The sequence below is a fragment of the Macrobrachium rosenbergii genome, chromosome 45 (genome assembly GCF_040412425.1).
Source record: "Macrobrachium rosenbergii isolate ZJJX-2024 chromosome 45, ASM4041242v1, whole genome shotgun sequence".
Classification (NCBI taxonomy): Eukaryota; Metazoa; Arthropoda; class Malacostraca; order Decapoda; family Palaemonidae; genus Macrobrachium; species Macrobrachium rosenbergii.
In genome coordinates, this window is record NC_089785.1 from 20,643,585 (window position 1) to 20,667,764 (window position 24,180).

At 36.5% G+C, this 24,180-nt stretch overlaps 1 protein-coding gene across 2 annotated transcripts in view; it reads right to left on the reverse strand.

Moving 5' to 3' along the window:
• Positions 1–15,182, reverse strand: part of LOC136829764 (transcription initiation factor TFIID subunit 4-like) — a 39,988-nt gene extending 24,806 nt beyond the window's left edge. The window contains exons 1-2 of one of the 2 annotated variants that reach the window (XM_067088631.1): positions 14,363–15,182; positions 2,571–2,771 (exon numbers count right to left, since the gene is read on the reverse strand). In XM_067088631.1, coding sequence (XP_066944732.1) covers positions 2,571–2,771; positions 14,363–15,160 — 999 coding nt within the window. In that variant the 5' untranslated portion in view covers positions 15,161–15,182. The remainder of the gene's footprint in view (positions 1–2,570; positions 2,772–14,362) is intronic. The other variant, XM_067088632.1, reaches the window with a different exon arrangement.
• Between the last annotated feature and the right edge of the window lie 8,998 nt (positions 15,183–24,180).

Sequence of the window (24,180 nt, forward strand, 5' to 3'; positions counted from 1 at the left end):
CACACCCTGCTCTTTACAGCACATTCTATAATCATACTGACGTTATACTGCAATACCTAAAACAAACAAATGCTACATACATACAACTGCTGCTATACTAATAAGGAATAACAAAATGCAAATCTGTGCACATTCAATACTGATAAAACTATCATAACCCTAACTGCCTAGGCAATACTCTTGAATTTTCTTCTTTTCAAGACCTGAAAACTGGTTCCATTTACTTAGATTAATATATATATATAGATCAATATAAATGAAGAGCAATACAAATTCACTTTCAGTCTCTTTTTGGAGTTCAACTAATTTAACAAAATATGGCATACCTTTTCAGAAGCCCCTAAACTTATAAGAAGCCTTTGGGGTCTAGACTTCTGAAGAATACATAGAACTTCTACCCTAAGGTAACTTGTACATTAAATTCATCCTTCAGTTCCAATGTACAATGTCTAAAAATGTAGCCTTGCAAGAACTAATAAAAGTTGATTTATATGATGAGGTCTGATACACTGAGGAGTTCCTGTATAAGAGATCAATACAGAATAATTCTCTCTTTTTGGAGTTTAAATACGTAACAGTGCATTTAACTAAGGTCTTGTACAACTGCCTAACCATCACATTGTGTATAAATAAAATACTATTGTAAATTGTCAGCAATAGTCCATATAACTCCTGCATAATCTAACAAGACTCTTTTGTCCTTGAAGTTTATGGTGGGTTCTCACATGCTTACAGCCTCAAAAATCTGGTACTGGAGCGCTTAAGAATCTCTGGGCAACTGGCTGATGCTACCATTGGCAAGAAGGACTTGCCTAGTTAACAATATTGGTTCAACTCCAACCATGACAGTCCTGACTCTTCCATTACCAATGACAAACACCCGATGTTTTAGATCTTGGCCTCCCTACTTTGGATTGTGTGATACTCATTTTATAAAACCAAGCACTGTGCGATGCCCACTACACAGACACCTTTCAGATCTTTCATCACCCGTTTTCATCTCAATTTTGAACATGAGAGCTGTGCTCTGTCAAATCAATTTCCATATGGCAAGATGTTTGAACCTTCAATCACCTCTGTGCAGTAACATTTCATTTTCCATAACTCCTATTATCATATGCTTTTGCCTCTTTTTACAAATTCTGTGATTTTATCATCCTTCAACCATTTTACTTCCTGACAACAGACTTTCCTATCATCTCATAGAAACAGAGAACAACAGTCATGCCCTAAATAAACTTACAAATGGCCATCCTAAAACAACGTTATTGTAATTAGAAGGAAACAACCGTAAACCAACTCAACTCAATAGAATTTTTTTATTACAAGAGAAGCCCTACTAATGATGATGGCAGGCAGGCCCAAGAGAATGTCAGGGATCAATCCCTTGAGTCCATATAATATAGTTTCAGGAAATGTCCCACCAGAATCAACATACTAACAGGTCATGTCCAAACGAGATGGGTCTGTCATAATCGAATGCAGATTTAAATATGAGCTCCAATCCTTTAATTCGTTCAAGACAGAATTTAGCCTAGCAGGGAAACAACTGCGACAAACCCACCGGCGAACGATTATTGTAAAACTCCAAGAGCTATTTCAAAATTACAGTAAAAGGTAACTAAGAGGAGGCCAGAAACAAGTTGGATTGTCTTCTGCTTGGTTTAAAATGGAGACGATCTCTTTGCAAGTTCCTTCAAGCGTACCCTCGAGAAATTGGGAAGGACACAACCTGGTCACAAACCTTTACACTTCACGAACAACACCAAGTTTATACAAAAAATATTCAAGTCCTGTCAAACCTCAATATAGTGCAACACTGATTCTTAAAGAATGGGTCAATTGCATACAGATATTCAGGAGTTTAAAAAATGAAAATTAATGTGATTCTACCCATGTAAGATAAAGACACTAACGATGATACTGTACCTGTACTGAAATTGGGACCCCATGCACATGCCTTCAAAACTTTCTAACCAATGAACAGCTTATGCTAGGGAAACCTCCGTTGCGAACAGACCTAAATGCAGTACAGCCAGTACCTACTTCAGCAAGGCAAGGATCGATGACTAAGGATCGATGACTATCACAAAATTTAAACAAACCATCTTAATTATCTACCTAAGGCTATAAACATCGAAACATCGGTACACAATTTCCAAACAGCTACTATAGCATTAAGTAGCAGCCAGGGTGTATGTACATATAGGACACCTGTATATATATTGCTTCACGATCATGAAACTATCAACCTTTTTTTTATCAAAACTTTACAGTATGGCTGGAAAAAATATTCACACTAAAATACAATAGCCTTCTAGCCTTTCCAACACAGTATATCTTACTCATGGTCCATCTAAGCTATACAGTAAATTGTAAGCTACGCCTAATATGCTAGAACTCTGTACGACAACTAATCTTACCTTTCAGCCATGCAACAGTTTATTATTTGGTATACAAGAACACTTTCTTTTTATTGTAAAACCATTCCTGTATTACAATGGAGCAGGTATTTAATCTAAACCTTAGATACAGTTAACATGCACGAACAGAGCCAGGATGCTACTAACTTGTGGCTGTTGAAATCTATAGGCAGCATTGGGGGCTTGTTGTAAAGCTGTGGTGGTCACGGTTGTTCCTGAAATCTGGCCTGGGGCGGCAGGTGCAGCGGCTGTGTTGACACGCAGCAGCTGTAACTGGCCGTTTTCAGTCTTGACGAGCAGATGGCCCTGTGCTCCAGGGGGCAGTCCTTGGAGTGTTCCCAGGGTCAACTACAACGAAAACAGAAAGGATTATTACTACCAGCGAACAATGCACGAGGAATATGCAACTAAATCCTGTACTCCTTAATACAAATACTGTAATTTTCTCAAATACAGACGCCACTGGTCTCGGCAGTTATTATACACCCCGTACGCCCCAACGGAGTTCTTCCATTGGGGGCTTCTGCAAACTACAAAATCAGTGTGGCAGGGGAATGAAACACCACATCAAAACATTGGTTTATATCTATGAAACAAACACTCGGTATAAAATCATCCAAATGGTCTTATTTTTCGCTACGACAAATTATGACAACTGAAAACCTCTAAATTGATTTTGTGACTGGTTCATACTTTATTCACCCTTTTCTGGTAGTTTAACCAGACAGAGGAATTAAATTTAGCCTATCATGCAAATTTTACTTTTTAAACCATTTTTTTTTTCCTCAGAAAACTTGGTTACAAATCTACACTTAATTACTGTACAACTGTCTCAAGTCCAGTAGGTGTAGTCTTCCGTATGAAATACTATAGCGGACTGTAAAGTACTCAAAAATTAAAAATATCAAAACTTATTACTTTAAAAGACCTACAGTTATTCCCTAACATACAAATAACTCATCAACACCAACAAAAGCTTTTTAAGATGGAGTGTACAAGTTCTGTAGTAGCCAGAAGCTTCAACAAAAATACACACTCAACTCCAAAGATATTTAAATTGTTATAACAGGAACGAGGCCCTTCCTGACAATCAGTGGAACACACTTTTCCAAGGTCAATCATCACCAGTGAGCAGCACAAGTACCTCTGAAGGACAAAACAATATTCATTTCAAAAGAGAAGCCAATCTATGCAGGGTCCAATTCTGGACGCTGAACGAACAGATAAATCATCCCACTGGCTGAGGGGAAAGCGACGACAACCATAGCATCTTCCCCGACTGTCGTCGATGAGAAAGTAACAGGAGTGATATGTTATTCTTAGAGAAAGCCTTATACATAGGCATGAAAATCGTTCTCGCATACCAAAGGTTGTGCTGAAATGACAAATGGAAGAGTAGTGACTTCTGTAATTCCTACATACTAGGTTTTACTTAGAAACCTTCAGTAAACAAGACCCGACGATGGCCGATAGGAAATGCAACTACATTAATTAACCATTTTCAAGGATGCCAGATTCAAAAGGAACAGCCTTTGTTATCAAACAGATCAAGCACTAACGCCTTATGCAAAGGCTTGTAGGGGCGACTAGGTCAGGCTCTTCAATATTAAAGCCAGGTCACAGATATGCAACCTCATTAACGACCCAAGCACCAATTGTCTTACATGCAAAACCAGGACTGAAGTGCCCTTATCAAAACCCACATTAGCAGGATGCCAGAGAGAAAACTGATCTGAATCCTTTGACAGCAGATAAAGACAGCTTCTTTTGAACACATACGGAGATGAAGAAATTTACAATTGACAAAATAAAGGCATACGGTGCAGAAACATTTTGTCCCTACATCTTTATGTTCTTGTCATTTTGAACAATATCACATTGCTTTTTGTACCACGGTTACGAACTTCAGACTTAATCAGACTTCCATTACCTACTCGCTCAGCGTTCATACCAGCCAATGAAATGGTACCATTGTCGAAATCAATTATTCTTGACATACACAGTATACTGGACTGAGTATTTCTGTTACGGTCTACAAAATGTAACTGAGCAATAAGTAATGGCAGCTAAACATTGGTCTAAATAAAAAAAGGAAATATACTTTTATTTACTAGACAAGGCTAAAAAAATAAATGCTGATAGAAATATTGAAAGGACATGAAAATATAAGAATGTTCTATCTACGCATCCATTAAATGATAGATAAGCTACACTGTTAGTTTATAGTGTACATGAGATAAGGTACACTACCCATATAAGATATTTACAACAATGAGAGTAAACAAAGATAAATGAGCATCAGAAAGCATCACAGGAAGTCAAAATATAATTTTAATAATTAACAAGAGATGTTAATAGATAACAGTTATACTATATAAATCAATACAAGCTTGTAATGGAAAGATGAATCTTTTTTATAAAAGGACCAACTGACGCTGTACTGACTTGGGAGAAAGATACAGAACGAGTCGCAAGTTTCTAACAGTATACGACACGGAAGAATTGATTCAACCTCTCGATTCAAGCGAATAACACCTGACTCAGCCGATACCAAACCGAAGTGGTATCTTCAATGGGGGGGGGGATATAAATTAAAAAACAATTTGAAACACAGACTTATAAGGACATAGACGAAAATTCCTGAGCTTGCTAAGTGGCTTGGGCTTATTTTAATACTATACACCTATCATATACTGTATTGTAATAGGCTAGCCTACCTCTCTAACAAGGCATCTAGGGGGTTTAAGAGCTAATACTGTAATGTTATTGGCACTTGTACGTTATCAGAAATTTGTTTACGGTACGGTAAGTTTATCACTCGGTTAGGAACCTATGATAATGAAATAGTTTAATGCCAACATGGCACTAAATCAACTTACTCTGAACACTGACACCATACGCGATTTTATTTTTAATAATGGTCCCTGTGGGCTTGTTCCCTATGAATAGGGTTCATCTTCCAAATAATAATAATAATAATAATAATAATAATAATAATAATAATAATAATAATTAAATAGTGCCTTATCACCAAAAAAGATTAATTGCACAGACCTTTCATTTGACATGTTTTAAACTATCCAGACATTTATTTGTCTAGGATTTATTTATATAAATAAATGTACGCTGAAAATTGTTAATAATATCAATTCTGTACCTGGGAATTAATCAATTAATTGACATTTTGGGTCTGTTATCTAGAAAGGTCAGTAAGGTCCTATCTGGAGTCCGCTATCATGAGGCGCTATTGTTTATGTACAGAAAAAAATTGAGACAGCAAAGTACAATATAAAGGTAATCCCAAGGACTGAAATAAAGTCAAGAAAAGGAAAGGTTACCAAGAAACATCAAGTTAGAAGTCAAACCACAAATAAAAAAAAGAGTTATAATTCAAAGGATTTAAAAGATATAGGAAAGATAGTAAATTATAAAAAATATATAAATATACTGTATACAGATCATATATATAGCCTATATTGATATAAAATACATATATATATAAAATACACACACACACACACACATATATATATATATATATATATATATATATATATATATATATATATATATATATATATATATATATATATATATATATATATATATATATATATACAGTCGACCCCCACCTATTCAAGGACTCATAGATTCATGTATTTGTCTATGGAACATATATACACATTATTTGCAGAAAATTCACCTATTAGCAGCAGTATTTTTCACTGAGAAATACTAATTACTGTACTTTTTAATAATTTTCATAACTAAATGCACTTTTTGTGATAAAACTATTAAAATACTCAGGTATAAACATTTTTAGTTTTTTTTTTTGTTTGAACTATCAAAAAAGGCACTTCCAAGCATTTTTAGAGGGGTTTTAAGTATTTCGGGGAGGAGGAGGTTGTTGTACATCCCCTGCGAACAGCGGGGTTGACTGTATATGTAGTGTGTGTGTGTGTGTATGTATATATATATATATATATATATATATATATATATATATATATATATATATATATACACACATATATATATATATATATACAGTACATATATACATATACACACATATATATACTGTATATATATAATACATACACACGCATAATAAGAGAGACAATTACAGACCACCAGAGAACACCACACAAAGAACTAAGACCCAATACAACGAGAATGCCAGAACCATGTAACACAACTTGAAGTTCCGTCACTCCTTGGCGAACTCAACGGGCATTCAGAATATTCAAATAGTTCAGGAACTCACAAGTCAGCAATAAAAATGAAATGACCTTTTCTCAAAGGAAAAGCAAATTAAATGCATTACAGCACACAGCACAGCAATACTAAATGCATTACAGCGCATCAATGCTAAATCCGCTGCAGAACATCAATACTAGTGAAGAGTAATGCAGTTCACTTGACATCTTGGACTGCCATTTAATCAAAATAAGAATTCAAAACTGTAGTTAACACTACTGAAAAGGATTATCAATTCACACGCTGCACTGCATTTTAAAACAACGATAGCATAAATAATTTGCAGAACAAAAAGCTGAATCAAGATCGAATAAATACAGGTTTTGCAAAAAAAACCTCCAAAACACAATGGCAATGAAATGACAAAAAACCAATAGAAAAATAAAATAGAGAAATGCAATTTGTAAGAAAATTAAGTACAAAAACTGACTGCATTTTCTTGGAGCATAAACACAATCCCCAATTTGCAATGACAATAGGTGGTCCTCCTGAGCTGATGTCAGTAGGTTATTGCCTTTCCATTATTTCATAAACTTAACCAATGTTCGAAGTCTACTGGAACAATTACGTACTGATAAAGGTAGAAAAATGGAAAGAGCACAACATTCATGACAAAATAAAACCAAAAACGACAGTATGCATGAAAGAAAATACCCAGGAAGCACAGGAATAAAAACGAAATATAAAGAAAATGAGAGTGACTGACCAGGAAGGGAATAAGAAGAAGAATGCAAAGCAAATTAACCAAAATATTCAATTACTACTAAAGACGTAAAAAAAAAGTAAGACCCAAAGAACTTTTATTACCGTCACACGCAAGTAAGCAATTTCCAACAGCATAGCAAAATTAATACTTTTCTACACAAGACAACAAGATATATAAAGTACCATACAATATCAAAACATACATATTGCACATGGCCTCTTAACTTGCGACGCTAAAATAATCCGAAAACATTGGAAACAACATAAACACACGCACAACTACTGTACAGCAGCCTAAATAATGATGTCAACAACAGAAGAGGGAGAGGTACTTTTTCACACACCCACATTGACGAATACCAGGAAGTGACTATTAACGAAAAGTGATAATTGTAAAGAAAAAAGGAGGATCAACTTGATTAAAGAATTGATAGACCGCAGGAAAAACATGATTATCTGTTACAATTCAGAGGAAACTATTTTTGCTTTGGACTTTCTCTGTGTTGAGTAAGTTTATCTTTGTAATTTGAAAAAATACAGCATATATGTAATTCCCATAATTATATGTTTTTGTAATTTTAAAAATACTGTGAATACGTAATTCCTGTATTTATATGTAACTGAATATGAATAAAGATTTGAATTTGAATTTACAGAAATGTATTCAAGCCATTCATTATTATTCAGTGTACTCTGGTTAATACTAAGAAAGTTCCCATGGAATATAATATGGCATGACGAACAGCAGCCACGATCATGATAAATAAAAGCTAACAAAAATAAAATAAACATGGCGAATAAAAGCTAACAAAAATAAACATGACAAATGAAAACTAACATAAATAAAACAAACATAAATAAAAGCTAACAAAGATAAAAATTAAACAGGATAAATAAAAGCTAACAAAATAAAATAAAAGATGATAAATGAAAACAAAGATATATAAAATAAACATGTAAATAAAAGCCAACAAAAATACAATAAACAAACAAACAAGTATTACTTCAAGACGGCAATAATGTAAATCAAATTAAACATTAGAAAGCTGCTGGAATATAGACTACGAAAGAAATAACTTAAAAGATAGCCTAGGCCAGGAAAATTTAAAATAAGAGTAATAAGTAATAAACACACATGCCTACTCAAAGTAAGCACAGGGACTAGGCTACCTGACAGGCCAAATAATGGCCTCCAGAAATAAACTACAGAGATGAGATGATAAGATGTACGGACCAACAAGGCATTCCATACCAAGAATATCAAAAAAAAATTACACAAGTTTAATGAATGAGAAATTTGAAACATGAACTCTGAGTTATGTTAGATAGTTGATGGGCAACTATTATTATTTCGGAAGATGAATCTTATTCATATGGAACAAGCTTAAAAGGGCCACTGACTTGAAATTCAAGCTTCCAAAGAATACAGTGTTCATTTGAAAGAAGTTACAGAAGATAATAGGAAATATATTAAGAGATTGGTTATTACAAAAGATAAAAAGATACATTAATAGCTAATAGATAAGTAGAAAAGAATATAAATAAATTAAATTAATTCATAAACCATTTTAGGGTAGTAACGCACTGCACCTTTGCCCGATCTTTTGAGCTCTAATTGCACCCAATCCTACTGAACAAAAAGATGAAAGCATATCAAAGCTTAAGACAAATATCTAGACAAGCAAAAATAAAAAGAGGTTGGCAAGAGCACAAACAAAAGAAATAACAGAAAAAATTCTGCTCTTGCGTAAAATTATTGTCAACAGACATGGTTAGAACTACAAAAACAAGACAAGTGGGTGTACCAAGAATGACATAAGTGGACACAAAAATAAAGAATATATATGACCTAAGCAACAAATATATTAATGTATATATTTAAGAAAGATGAAAGTTATCTAATACCCAAGCAAAGTAAAATTAGTGTTGCAATACTGACAAAGAAAACTAGGAGCGTAAAGAATGACGTAAGGAAGTGGACACAACAATAAACAATTAATAATGCACCGAAGTTTCTTCGGCGCAATCGAATTTTCTGTACAGCGTATCTTCAAGGCCACTGAAAATAGATCTATCTTAACCTTAAATAAAATAAAAACTACTGAGGCAAGAGGGCTGCAATTTGGTATTTCGATGACTGGAGGGTGGATGATCAACATACCAATCTGCAGCCCTCTGGCCTCAGTAGTTTTTAAGATCTGAGGTCGGACATAAAAAGTTGTGCAGATGGACAGACAAAGCGGCGCAATAGTTTTCTACAGACAACTAAAAATAAATATGAACTGAACAGCAAACATATTAATACCTTACATTAACAAAGAAAGGTTATAGATATCCAAACAAAATAAAACCAGTGTTGCAACAAAGAGCAAGAATCCCAGGAGGATAAAGAGTAATGTAAAGCGTGGACATAAAAATAAAAAATATGAACTAAGCAACATACATTTAATACAGTATATAAGAGAGATGAAAGGTTATGTTACCTAAGCAAAATAAAATTAGTGTTGCAATAAAGGCCAAGAAACCTTGGGACAAAAAGAATGACATACATAAATGGACACAAACATAAAAAATAAATATGAACTAAGCAGAAAACATATTAATACCTTATAAAAGGAAGATGAAAGGTTGTTGATATCCAAGCAAAATAAAATTAGTGTTGCAATAAAGACCAAGAAACCTAGGAGCATTAATGGTTCAGCACCTAGCAAACCTTAATGTGACAGATCAGATGCCAAAAGTACTAAAAACACGACAGTACAGGTATGAGGCCAAATATTGTACTTGATCCTTTCAGATTCTCATGAAAAATCATGATACCCAACTGTTAACCAATGAGATTCTGATGACAAAAGTGTCATCAATATAAAAATTATAAAATTCTACACTTTTTTTTGGCATACAGCATTCTTTGTATGATAAACACACGTTGTCTGGGGAAAGCCCATTCATCAAAAGAAATATTCTATAGTAAGGTAGAAACTAAAAAACAAGGGAACGGGAAAAATAATGCAAAAGATTAACACATTTTAAAAATACTGGAAGAAACAACAGTCCAACAATAGACGACTACAACGACATCAGAAAAAGGTTTATTTACATGCAGGCAGGGAAAGGATTAACCGAGGACGTTGTGCAATTAGACCTTCAAAAGTTCAAGCACAGATGCAATGCGTTACTACCCTACTACAATTTATGGTTTACTTGAATCATTTATCTATATCTCTACATATTTATTTATTCATTTGTCTTTTTGTTTCTTTTCTAATATATAACTGATCTCGTCTTTCTGTATTGTCTATTATCTTCCGTAGTTTCTTTCCTGGGAGAGAGAGCACCGTACTCTTCGACAGTTTGAATTCAAGGCTACGGCCATTGTAGGCATGTTCCAAATTAACAGTGTTTATCTTGTGAATAATAATAATCATAATAATATGTATGATAGAAGGTGATAGGGAGGTGATGGCTGCATTCAATTTGTTCAGAGTTTTCTCTATCTTTCTCATAATTATCAGAAGGATAGAAAACCTCTATACAATTTTCTCTCTTTCCGATAATTATCAGAAAGATAGAGGTACCTCTATATACAAATTGAATGCAGCGACCACCTTCAATAATACTTATATGTTTAAAAGACATTCTACTACCTATATATAATCATAATAATATATAATAATATAATAATATACACTAAACAGATACCATGAGAGTTATAACAACACTACAAACAAAAGTGAAAATAAGTAAATCTATAAAGCCCTGGCAGGAAATTATTTGATATGCCAAATATTCTAGACACATGGCTGTCAAAGCAAATAAAAAAAAAATACAAATGTCAGCCATTACCTGTCAAAAACGGATGACAGACAAACCATAGGTTCTAATACATGGATGCTGAATGCAGAGAATTTGAGAATGTATGACTGCCAAATCAATTATCCTGGTGACTGACTGTAAGTATGTATTGTTTACAAATGTATGACCTGTAAACCCATCATTTTTAATGCATGACTATCAATTGCAAATATTGTTATCTAAACAAATTTTAAAATGAACAACAGATAATTAAGAAACCATGTCCCTCTCCAACCAAATTTTTAAAATACCTACTGCAGACCAACCATGTTTTAAAAGCTATTAATTCAGCCAAAACCATGTACTGAACCTCATGAGAGACACAACCATAGTTAATTCAAATGGGTAACGGTAAAAAGGTTGAAAAATCTACAACTACAAGAATGTTAATTTTTTTTAACTAAAATTTTAAAACACCTACGACTGCTCTACCAATTTTTTTTAAATCAATACGGTAGGTCAAAATACTTAAAACAGGTCTTCCAAACTGTAAAAAATTAAGGTTAAAAAAGTTCATGCCCGTAAGAAAAAAAGTGAAATAAAAAATTCACTACAAACTGAAAGATAAAACCCCACAAAATTAAAACCAATATCTTAAAATGTACATGAATGCTCAACCCGATTTCTTAATCCAATCCTGTCAAACCACACAATTAACTGAAGGCTATAAAGCAGCATAAATATAGATTTTAAAATCTACGACAAAGGAAAACTTGAAACAAAATTTTTGACAAAAATTCAATTAAAACACTGCAACCTTGAAATCAATATTCTAAGACATCTATGACTGCTCAACCAATTATTCTTAGTTCAAACCAGTCAGACCAACTGATAATCCAAGACCCAGAGACTAATCCATTATTATTAAAACCAAATCCCAAAATTAATCCATGGCTGTTAAATATAAAAAGTAGTCTATTAATCCCTAACAAACAATCCATGACTATCAAGCCCAAAGAATTAATCCATGAGTATTAAACTTACAAAATTAATCCCTGCCTATCAAGATAAAAGATTAATCCACGACATCAAAGTTAAAGATTAATCCATGACATCAAAGTTAAAGATTGACCCATGATTTCAAAGTTAGAGATTAACCCATGACATCAAAGTTGGAGATTAACCCATGATATCAAAGTTGGAGATTAACCCATGACATCAAAGTTAGAGATTAATCCACAACATCAATATTATGGATTAATCCATAACATCAGTGTTAAAGATTAACCCATGGCATCAAAATTAAAAATCAATCGACAACATCAATGTCACAGATTAACCCATGACATCAAAATGAAAAATTAAACAACAAAATCAAAGTTAAAGATTAACCCATGACTTCAAAGTTACAGATCAAACCAAGACCATTGAGCCAAATGCTTAAAAAATGAAATAGGCTTCCTGCTAAACCAAATTGTAAGAGCCAAACAAAATGTTCTGGGATTCAACAAAAATTTAAACTATGAAAAAAACCTATGATTACTAAAACAAACGTTTAAAAATTATCTGGCTGCCATGGGGAATATTTTAAATCTTAAAACTGTCATTAAATCTTTGCTCATAACATGATTACAGAGGCAAATGTCCAAAAAAACCAAACAAATGGCTTAACAAACTTAAAACTGATTCAATATTATTGTCCTAAAAACCTAACAAGTGGTTTAACAAACTCAAACAATTCAAAATGCAAGTCCTAAAAATAAAAAAAAATGGTTTAACTCAAAGGATTCAAAATGAATGTCCTAAAAACTGAACCACTGGCTTATACTCTAAGGATTCCAAAATTTATGTCCTAAAACGCCAACAAATGGCGTTGAAAAATAAAAGACTAAAAATGAATGTACTAAACCCCAACAAAGACTAAAAAAACTCGAGAGGATTCAAAATCAATGTCCTAAAATCTCAACACATGGCTAACTCTCAAAGGATTCAAAATTAATGCCCTTAAAACCCAATATACGTCTTAAAAAAATCAAAGGATTCAAAATGAATGTCCTAAAGACTTAACAATTGGCTTCAACTCAAAGGACTCAAAATGAATGTCCTAAAGCCCCAACAAATGGCTTAACAAACTCAAAATCAATGTCCTAATAACTCAACAACTGACCTAATTGCAAAAAGATTCAAAATCAATGAAAAAAATCAAAAGACCTCAAGTTCCATCAAACTTTTATGAATAGCCAACCTAAAATTTTACAAATGTGCCAATTATTTTACGACTGGCGACCAAATTTTTACCAATGAATGACCAAACCACCTATTTTAATGTTGTTCTAAATGTTTGGCTTGGATGTCAAACCAAACTACGACAGCCGAAAAAGTAATGGTTTGGCTAAAATCAGGATAAGTTGTAAAGAAATATTAAAAAAGGGGACTAGTTAATGTTCAAAGTACTATAGGCCTAACCTAGCCAAGCTAAGGGCCTAAGTTAGGTGCCACAGAACTTTGTAAATAGTTTAGACTGCAGGTTAGGCATGTTTAGGCAAAATTAGGTATATCTTCACAAAATTATGTACCTTTTGGCAAAGTTATGTATCTTTAAGAAAAATGATGTCTACTTTGGCAAAATTCTATCTCATTTGGCAAAATTTCATCTATTTTGGCAGAATTTGGTATATTCTAGCGAAATTAGGACTCTTTAGGCAAAATTATGTTTATTTTGGCAAAATCTGGTCTATTCAGACAAAATTTGGTTTATTTTGGCAAAATATGGTCTACTTTGGCAAAGTTTGGGTCCACTTTGGTAAAAATTTGATCGATTTTGGCAAAATTTCCATCAGCTGTGGGCACTGAGGGGAGAATTGGCACAAATCACCAAAAATCTTGTGGCAGGCAATGTCTGGGTTCATGGAAAAGCTGAAATAACGATTAAACTACCAATACCAGAGGCCTAGGCTACCCTACTCTGGCCTGCCCAGGGCAAGGAGCCAGCCAAAGGCGCAGCCCACCCCTCCTGAAAACCTGTCGGGGAGAAACATAAACAAAGGAAAGGGGACAGGCAGAGGAGGCAGCCAAGTGACCCCCGGGCCAGAAAAGAGCAGATTCGGCCCCGGGGCCGCTTCCGGCGGCATTCGCAGCCGATTCGGCAAGGAGGGAACGTCAGGAGAGGGCCAACTCACCCCTGGCTGACCCTGCCTGACCCCAGGCAGCACCTGAGCCTGGCTCAGGATCATCCTGGGCCCCAGGGTGGTGGTGGCGCCCTGGCCGGGCCTGATGGTGCCCGGGCGCATGTTGATGATCTGCATGCCCCCCGCCGCAGGGGACAGGCTGGACACGTTGCCTGGGGTGGCTGTGGAGGGCACAGCAGTCACAGTGCCTGGCTTGGACATGATCACAGCGGGCTGCTGCTGTGCCACTGCTGCTGCCGCCGCCGCCGCCGCCGCTGCTGCTGCTGCCGCTGCTGCTGCTGACCCTCCCCCCACCACCACCTTGTTGCTGAGTCCCTTCACGACGACGTTGGCATTCAGCGTCCCCCCCACGGGCACCCCGCCGTTCACTGTGCCCCCCTGATGACCCCCGGTCATGGGCGTCGGGACTACACCATAGACGCAGGAGGTTGAGGTCGAGGTGGAGGAGGTGGAGGAGGCGGAGGAGGAGGAGGAGGACGTGGTCGAGCTCCCCTGGTGGCCGAGGAGAACGCCACCGAGAGGAGGAGGTCGGAGAGGCCCTTGGCCACCGATCGAGACCACGCCACCACACACTAACTTATTAGCCGGGACACGGACCCCTATACTAGGCTCACTCTTCCTGGCTGCCTCTATTGCACCGCCCGCACGCACGCCTCCACCGTCATCGTCGTTCGCGAGGGCTCCGGAAGGCTCTGTCAAGTCACTGTCGACGGGCGCGAGCACGGCACTGACAGCAGCTGTCTCCGGGTTACTGCACAACACCTCGTCCAGGCTGTTACTGGTCGCCATCTTAGCAGTACCAGCCCAGGCCACAAACTGACCTGCGCATGCGCACCACCCCAGTGACGTCACCGTACGCCGCTGGCCCCGCTAAGCTTGAAAATGGAAAACAAATGAATGGCGTTGTTTGTTTACGCTTTTTTCCACGGCCTTGGGCGACGCCGATGGGTGTTCCGATCAAGTGTCGTTCGGACACTTCGATTTTAACGCTCTTCGGCGACGCCGTCCGTTTCCGAAAGCCGTCGCAGCTTGGGGAGACGCCATTTAATCGCGGTCGTTAATTCGTGTTTGTAAACAAAGTTATTTAAATCGGGCGACAACTTTGGCGAATCGTGTTTTCGAATGACACTGATGAAGACACAAGTGTGTCAAATAATAACAGCGACGATGTTACGGCACGTAATGCTTTTCGTAATATGTGAAGGCCTGATTTTCGATTAAAATGAGTTTTTACCATGAAGTAGGTTAAATCCAGTGTTATGCGAAGTAAATAGATTACACCCAAGGAGAGAGAGAGAGAGAGAGAGAGAGAGAGAGAGAGAAAGATAACGCAGTAATATAAAATAAATGAGGGACAGGGGGTATTATAATGGTGAGATGAGGAGAGGGGGATAATGCATTTAACTAAACTCCTCCAACACGTAATGGCGCTATCTGTTTGATCAATTCATTTATTCGTATCAGTGAGTATGATAGTGCTAAAACTGTTTGTATCTTGCTATTAAATACAGATTCCGTTATTTATTCTCTGTTCGTTTTCTCATTTTTCACATTATGTGCATTGAATAATAATAATAATAATAATAATAATAATAATAATAATAATAATAATAATAATAATAATAATAATAATAATTCTGTTGACTAAGCAGTGAGTAATGTATCTAGCAGTTAGCTGACTGTGATGAGTTTCAACCAGGTTGTATAAGAGGCGTGGGACAAGCAACCTCATCCTTCATACAAAATAAACACCCTCTATATTCTTTATAAGGTTCTAAATGCACAAATTTTTTTCACTGAAAAAGAGGAAATTCTTTCTGTTGTTGAAAGGAAAGATTTTGTTTGCTGTGCAAAGAGTGTTGCGAAGCTTTCTTGCAAGTTCTGAGCTAAATAGATAAATAAATATATTTGTATATATATGTGTGTGTGTGTTATATGAATGGGTATATATATATATATATATATATATATATATATATATATATATATATATATATGTATATATATATATAAAAATATATATACAAATATATATGTATATTTATGTATATCACAAAAAGCCCAAGAAGAGGAAACGGGTACTTTATATGTATAATTTGCCTCACTCATTATCCGGTAAAATTTAATCGAGGCTAAAAATCAACTAGGGAGCAAAAATAGCCTCCCCAAAATACGAAAAATAAAAAAAATCCATAATTTACACACAAATCCAACTCAGAAATTTTTCAAATACCCCCTCCTTAACTCATGCCCCCAGGCACCCCCCCCAAAAAAAAACTCTCACTGGACTCAGTCAACAGCACTTTATAAAAGGAACATAAGATTTAGGCCAAAGGCCAACCACTGGGACCTATGAGGTCATTCATTGAAAGGTGTAACAATAGATGGTGGGAGGGAAGATGGAAGACAGAGAATATGAACGGAAGTACAGTAAAAGGAATGAAGGGACGCTGCAGAAAACCTCAAGTAATGCCTGCAGTGCACCGCGCGAGGTGCACTGACGACACTAACCCCCTACGTGGTCAACAAGATATTTAAATTTTTAAATTTTCTTTCTGTATTAATGGCCCCTTTGGTGGGCTTGTTCCATATGAATAGGGTTCATCTTCTGAATAATAATAATAATAATAATAATAATAATAATAATAATAAACCCTTATTACAATGCTTTAAAGGTACTTACAATATATTTCTTTGGAACTGCAGAATCATATATAAATATATATATATATATATATATATATATATATATATATATATATATATATATATATATATATATATATATATATATATATATATATATATATATATATATATATATATATATATATATATATATATATATATATATATATATATATATATATATATATATATATATATATATATAAAGAATCTACCAGTCACTTTTACCAGATACATAAGTAACTGTAATATTCACAATGCCCTCTTTCAAACTTCTCGAATTCTTCACACTTTTTGGGGTATGCTTGTCACTGCAATGCCTTAGATCAAAATGCAAGAATGGGGAATAATTCTGACGTCAGTAGCAGATTAATCAGGATTCGAACCCGCGTCCAGAGTATCAGAACGAGGTAACGTTGCCGACCTGGCCACGAGAAGAAGAAGGTGTAATATTTCAGTGATTTACTGGCATGTAAACACCTGTGAGGCCACCTCTTCCCACGTCCTCTTTGTGGAAAGTAGTTCCACTCAGATTCTACTGTTCAAAGACTGCCTCTTCTCTCCACTGCTGGGCTTTGGAACTCTCCTCTTGCTTCTGTTTTTCTGAGTCTTATCATTTTCCATTTTCAAGGATCAAGTTCCAAAAGTTTTCTACCTCTCCTCTGGTCTGGGCTGGAAACAGACACCAGGTTGCCTACTCCATATATATATATATATATATATATATATATATATATATATATATATATATATATATATATTTTCCACCTTGGCAGAGTGGTACAGCTTTGGGCTCAAGTTTGCTAGATCTGTGAATCCCTCCCAGCCTAACCGCCCACCACTTTACCCAGCTGTAAGTGAGCACCAGCTTCTCTGGGGATAGAGAGAAAGGGGGTCGGGCTAGCAACTTCATCCCGGAAGATGGCTACAAAACCGAAAGGCCGGATACTCTTGACACTTCCTTATATAAGGGGGAGAAAGGTGTATGTAAGAAAAAAAGAATAAATAATAATTTCATAATTTCACAACAAGAAGAATAGAGGTAGCCTAAAAAAATTATCCCATGTGTCAGCAGTGAATAAAGTCACTGTCTTCATTGTTGTACTACTACTGATACTACTACTACTACTACTAATAATAATAATAATAATAATAATAATAACAATAATAATAATCATATTGATAACACCAAGCCAAATATTTTTCATCTCGATTGAGGATGTCGATAAGATAAGAATGTCCTCATAACGCCAGAGGAGATAAGGTCCATCTGGACGTTTTCTCTCACCCCAAGCAACAGCTGTTGCAGAAGCAGGTGCATCTGCACTGGTGCTCTTCTTGCAGTGTCTTGGATACCACTTTCACCGCAACGCCTGTCCTATTTCACCTGCGTCGTGGTGTTTCTGTTGTACAGGCACTGTCCTGACACCTCTGTTGAGAACTTCTGTGATGTTAACTCTTTTGTTTTCCCTCTGTGTACTGCCTGTTATCTCTTTTATTTTTGTTGCCTCTGATGCGTCATATCTGTAGTGGTACATCCGTTGACACATTTTTAACAATAATTAGGATATAGCTGTATTTCTTGTAAGCATGCTCTTATTGGTTTGCTTGTTGTAAAGAATACCTTTTGTGTCACTTGTTGTAACTCCAATATTACCTCTACAGTGGTAACTCTTTGCGTCACTTCGACAGCAGTCATCTCTGCTGTAGTACAGTTATAGCGGTGCATCACTGTGGCACAAACTATGGACGTACCTGTGCTGTGCTATTGCCGTAAAGGAGCTGCTCTTACAGTACTTCTGCAGTGGTTGCCTCTGTTGTATCATGTCTACAGTGGTACCTATCTTGTGATACTTCTACAGTAGTATTTCTGCTGTTAGAGCTCTTGCCCTTTCTGGTCTGTGGTGCCACCCTTGTTGAGCCACCTTTGTAGTGGTATCTCTGGGGACGCCCCTAAGTGGTACCTCTGCAGAGTCACCCCAGTTGTAGTACCTGTTTCGTTACTCTGTAGAAGTGCGTCTGTTCTGTCCCCAGTGCAGCAGTCTGTCAGTAATATGTCTGCTTTGTTTCTTTTACAAGTTACCTCCGTTGTGTTCTCTCTGTAAGGGTATGTCTTTTTTTTTTTTTTTTTTTTTTGTTACCTATGCAGTGGTACCTCAGTAGTACTTTTTACTGTTTAACCTCTGTAGCATCACTTTCATCAGTTATCTCCTTATGGCCTTTGTAATAGTACCTCTTCTTATATCACCTCTAGCAGTACAGTTCCTTTGTATGAATCTCTATAAATCACCTTTGTAGTCATATCTCTAGTTTGTCAAGCCTGTTGTAGTGCCTCTGATTTACCAACTATGTTGTGGATCCTCTGACTTGCCACTTCTGTTGGTGTACCTCTGATTTACCGCCTCTATTGGTATACCTCTGATGTATCACCTCTCCTGTGGCTGTCATCGTTTTAATTCCTGTAGAGGCATGTCTGTTCTGACATCTCATATGTACCTCCATGGTGACGTCTCTGTTGTAACTGTGCTGTAGAATCCATGAAGTGGTACTCACACAGATGAACCGTTGCTAAAGCACTTCTGAAGGAATATCTCCGTAATGGTAATTACTTTGTGTCACCTCCATTGAGGGACCTTATATAGTTGTGGTGCCTTTGTGTCACCTCTGTAAGATTACCTGTCTATAGTGTCAGTTCTACTGCATCAATTCTGAAATGACAGCAGTAACTATGTTTTGTCACCTTTTTAGAGGTACCTCTACTGTGTCATATATGAAGAGGTGCCCTTGTGGTCCTTTTCCGTTGGGTACCAGTTTTTTTTTTCACTTCAGGGGTATCTGGGGGTGATCAGTATCCCAACTCTTCAGTTATCATTTGCTTGGTTGACTGAAGTTACCTCAGGCGCCGCAGTTCATTGCCTGACACTGAGTGCTCTTCATTTTATCAGTCTTCTCAGATCTTAGGCTACACCTTAGCCTCGGTACCATGATCTTCCAGTCTTTTGTGTAAGTTCACCTGAGTGATAACAAGTGTTTGGTCACCTTTACACTGAAATTCTATAGTGGTACCCCCATAGTAAAACCTCTCATTTTGCTAAGCCTGTTGCAGTACCATTCTTGTGTCCCTGTGATAGTTCTGGTGTGTCACTTGAGAAGTGTGTTTTCTGTAGCTACACTTCTGTTATGTCGCTTATATAGTGGGACCTCTGTGTTAATATTTCTGTTGTGTCAGAACTATTGCCATACCTCTGCTATGTCATTGCTGAAATGACACTTCTGAAGAAGTAGTGCTTTTGTATTATCTCTCCAGAGGCAATTATGTATAGCAGTTTCTGCTGTATTGCTTCTGTAGCTTCAACACTGTATTGTTACCTTCCCTGTGTAACTTCTTTCATGATGCCTACATTGTGCCAATTCTGTAGCGGTCCCTCCTTTTTGCTAATCCTTTAATTTCATGGGCGGTACCTCTGTGTTGGTATTGGTAGGGTTTTGTAGACCTATTGTATCAAATTTGTGATGGTATCTGTTGTTCTGCCACTGTAGTGGGTTTTGTCTAGTGTCTGTTTGGCAAAGGAACCTTTGTTAAATCACCTCAGTGGTGGTAACTCTGTAGCAGTGCATCTGTAGAAGCACCTCAAATGTATTACCTCTACAGGTATAAGTTTTTTGTGTATTTTCTGTAGTAATACTTTTGTTATGTTACACCTGCAGTTTTCGATTACCTATGGCCCCTCTGTGGTAGAATCTCTACTATGTCTCCTTGTGCTTGTACTTTTAATGAATGACCTTGGTTATATCACCTCTCTGCAGGTATCTGAGTCTTGCCACCTCAGTAGTGATTTATGTTGCCCCGTGTTGACTTATCTGTGTTGGCATCTCCACTGTTTCACGTTTACAGTCTAAGCTATAGTGGTACTTCAGCTGAATCTCTCTATACTGGTATACTTCTGGTATGGAACCTCTGAATCGGCACATCTGTGTTGGAAATAAATATTTCATCACCTATAGTAGTATCTGATATTTTGTCATCTCTGTAATGACACTGTTCTTTTCCTATCTCTGAAGTGGTACCTATGTAACAGTGCTGTACTGTGTTACTTCTTATGTATCACATTTCCAGCCGTTTTTCTTTAGGAGTACCTTTGCTCTTTTATTTCAGTAGTAGTTCCCCTGCCAGATGATTTCTGTAATAGTTTTTATGTAGTAGCACCTGTGTAATGGCACCTGTATTGTTTCAACTGTATTACCACTAACAACTATTCAGGTAAAAAAATACAGAGGTGCCACTTGTGCCACTGCACAGATCCCCCTGCCAGATCACTTCCGTAGTAGTTTTTCTGTAGTAGCACCTGTGTAGTGGCACCTCTGTGTTTTTTCACCTGTATAGTTGTCAGTGGCAATTTTTTTGTGTCACATTTCCTTTGGTACCACTGCAACACTAGCAGCACCCATGTAAATATAGTTAGACATAATCTTTGCTGTGATGCCTGCTGTTGCACCTCTGCAGTGATATCTTTGTTGCAGCATCTCTGCACCAGTACCTCTGTTAGGTTCCCCTTGTAATGAAATCTTTGTAAAGGACATTTTGTCACTTGTGTAGTAGCACCTCTGTCGTGGTCTCCTACGTGGAGGTACCTTTGTTACACCACCTCTGATGCAGAGCCTCTTTTGTGTCATTTCTGTAGTGGCATTGCACAACTCTTACTGTGTTTGTCACATATGTATTGGTGTGTTGGTTGTGCTACCTCCTGCGTAAGATCTGAAGTGGTATCTCTGTATTGTCCCCTTTGTTATGCAAGTTCTGTGGTGGAAACTTTTTTTTTTTTTTTTTGCCTATGTAGTGGTACCTTTATTGGAGTAACCTTGTAGCGGCACTTCTTTAAGTCCTGCTCCTTTGTATCTCTGGCAGTGGAAAATATTTGCGTGGGTAGTGCAGTACTGTATTGCAGGTACTGACATTTCCCAGATGCCTTGGTCCTCATTTTATGCAAGAAACCTGCAGTGTGTAATACTGAAATCAAATAAATTTCCTGTCAAAATGAATTTATTAAAATTTCAGTATTGACTTCCAAAAAGGTATGTACTATTGAAGTGTGCATAACTTTAATTAATTTTTACAAATGTAGTTTCCTGAATTATGAGGTGAAGAAAGAGAGTTTGGGTTACCACAGTGGATGCACCACATTGTCCAACCCAGTTTCAGGTTGTTAAACTTCTTTCCTGCTTGCAAACAACGCACCTTTAAGATATGTCTTATCTCTAATATGATCCGATTATATATACACCAGCATTTTTTTGGACTCATCTTGGTACACAAAGATTGACAAGGCCATGTCCTGGAATGTCTTGATTCAATGAGTCAAAGTGTCACATTCTATCTAAAGTGCTCGTACATCCACAAGAAACTGACAGCTATAGTTCTGAACTAATCAACCTAAAACTGGAAACTAGCATGGCCTATTTGAATAGACTTCCAGTATAGAAGTTTCAGAAGATTCAGCAACAAGGAGTCAATTTACTTACAGTCTCCTTACTGGGAAGTTCCATTTGCAGATGGTGATGCCCCTTTTTATTACACCACTGCAGATTGAAAACCTGCTCAGTCTTCTGTCTACGGATAAGGATTCGATGGGTTGTTACTGAAGTTTCGAGTCTGCTTGTGGACGTAGCTGTTGGAGTCGTAATACGTGAAAATTATAAAGCTGAAGAACGAAGGGGCAACAAGAGCTGCTGGAATTGCAAGTGAGAAGCTGCTGGCTGGAGAGTAACTGATATGCTGACCAGGGTGTGTAAGGTGTTTCTGGATTAGGGAAAGGTTCCAGAATAATGGAAGAAAGTGCCTATGCCCAGAGAGCTTCTAGGCTGATATAATAGTCAACTCTTGTGTTTTTCTATTGTCTATTAAGTTCGTTACATTGAAGCAATGGCTTAACTGTTCTTTGAGAGAAGTAGACAAGCTCTAGAAGAGGTTCTGTTAGCCAAAGGTCTTAGCTGTTCCCTGAGGATGTCATACAATTGGGAACTTCAGAAGTTTAGGCGAAGACTCAGTGCACTACTACCCTAATACAATTCTCCCTGTATTTTAATAATTTACTTACATTTCTATTTGTTTATTTAATAATTTCTTAATTTATCTGTTTTTCCTAATACTTTACCTCCTGTTACTTCTTTCGAATGAACACCACATTCTTTGGAAGGTTGAATTTCAAATCAGTAGCCCCTGTGGGTTCGTTCAACATGAATAGGGTTCACCTTCCGAATAATAATAATAATAATAACAATAATAATAATAATAATAATAATAATAATAATAATAATAATAATAATAATAATAATAATAATAATAATAATAATTCCACTTAAACCCGTTGCAAGAATTTTATTCCAACAAAACTTTGTCTTATTTTCCTTCAGATGAGGAAAAATGCCTGACATCTTTGCCAGCCATATGAACTAGCCCCTTCCTTATCTCACCAGATCATTTTTTCAGACTAGATTGCTCTCCTGATCTCAGTGACTCTGGAGTCTTGTCATCCAAGTGTGTATGGACAATAGTATGTCCTCAAGAGAGACACGTCACTGAAATTCCTCGTAGCCATATTACTAAGTAACATTACGACTACTGCAGCTGACTGATAAACCCTTATTTTTGAGGTGTTTACCTTCTTCAGTTTTATTTCATTGTGTTCATTTTTATAGGTTTTTCTTATTTTATTTTCATTTTTAATATTTTTACTTTTATTTTTATTTTTACAGTTTTTAAAAAGACTATTTTTTCTTTATTCCTATAAATTGGGATTCTCATGTTATAGTTATGCTAGAAGAAGATTTGCCTGATTTCACAATTAGGTACAAAAGGCAAAGTCCAGGATCCAGTTCAATCATAAACTCCTTCAGAGCTGTACAAGGCATCTTAGCCAGATGCCTTGCCAGTCCTCAAGAATTCAAGAACCCTATAGACCTTATAAGCAGAGCCTGTTTGGATAAGCATAGGATTTGTGAAGGGGAGACAATCCCTTTTGTTTTGGACAGAGAGCAGTGGACCTATCAGAACAGAAAAGAGAGAAGTTTCGGCTTGTAAGCATTGTCTCGAGAACTGTACTGGAGATGGACCAGATAATGTC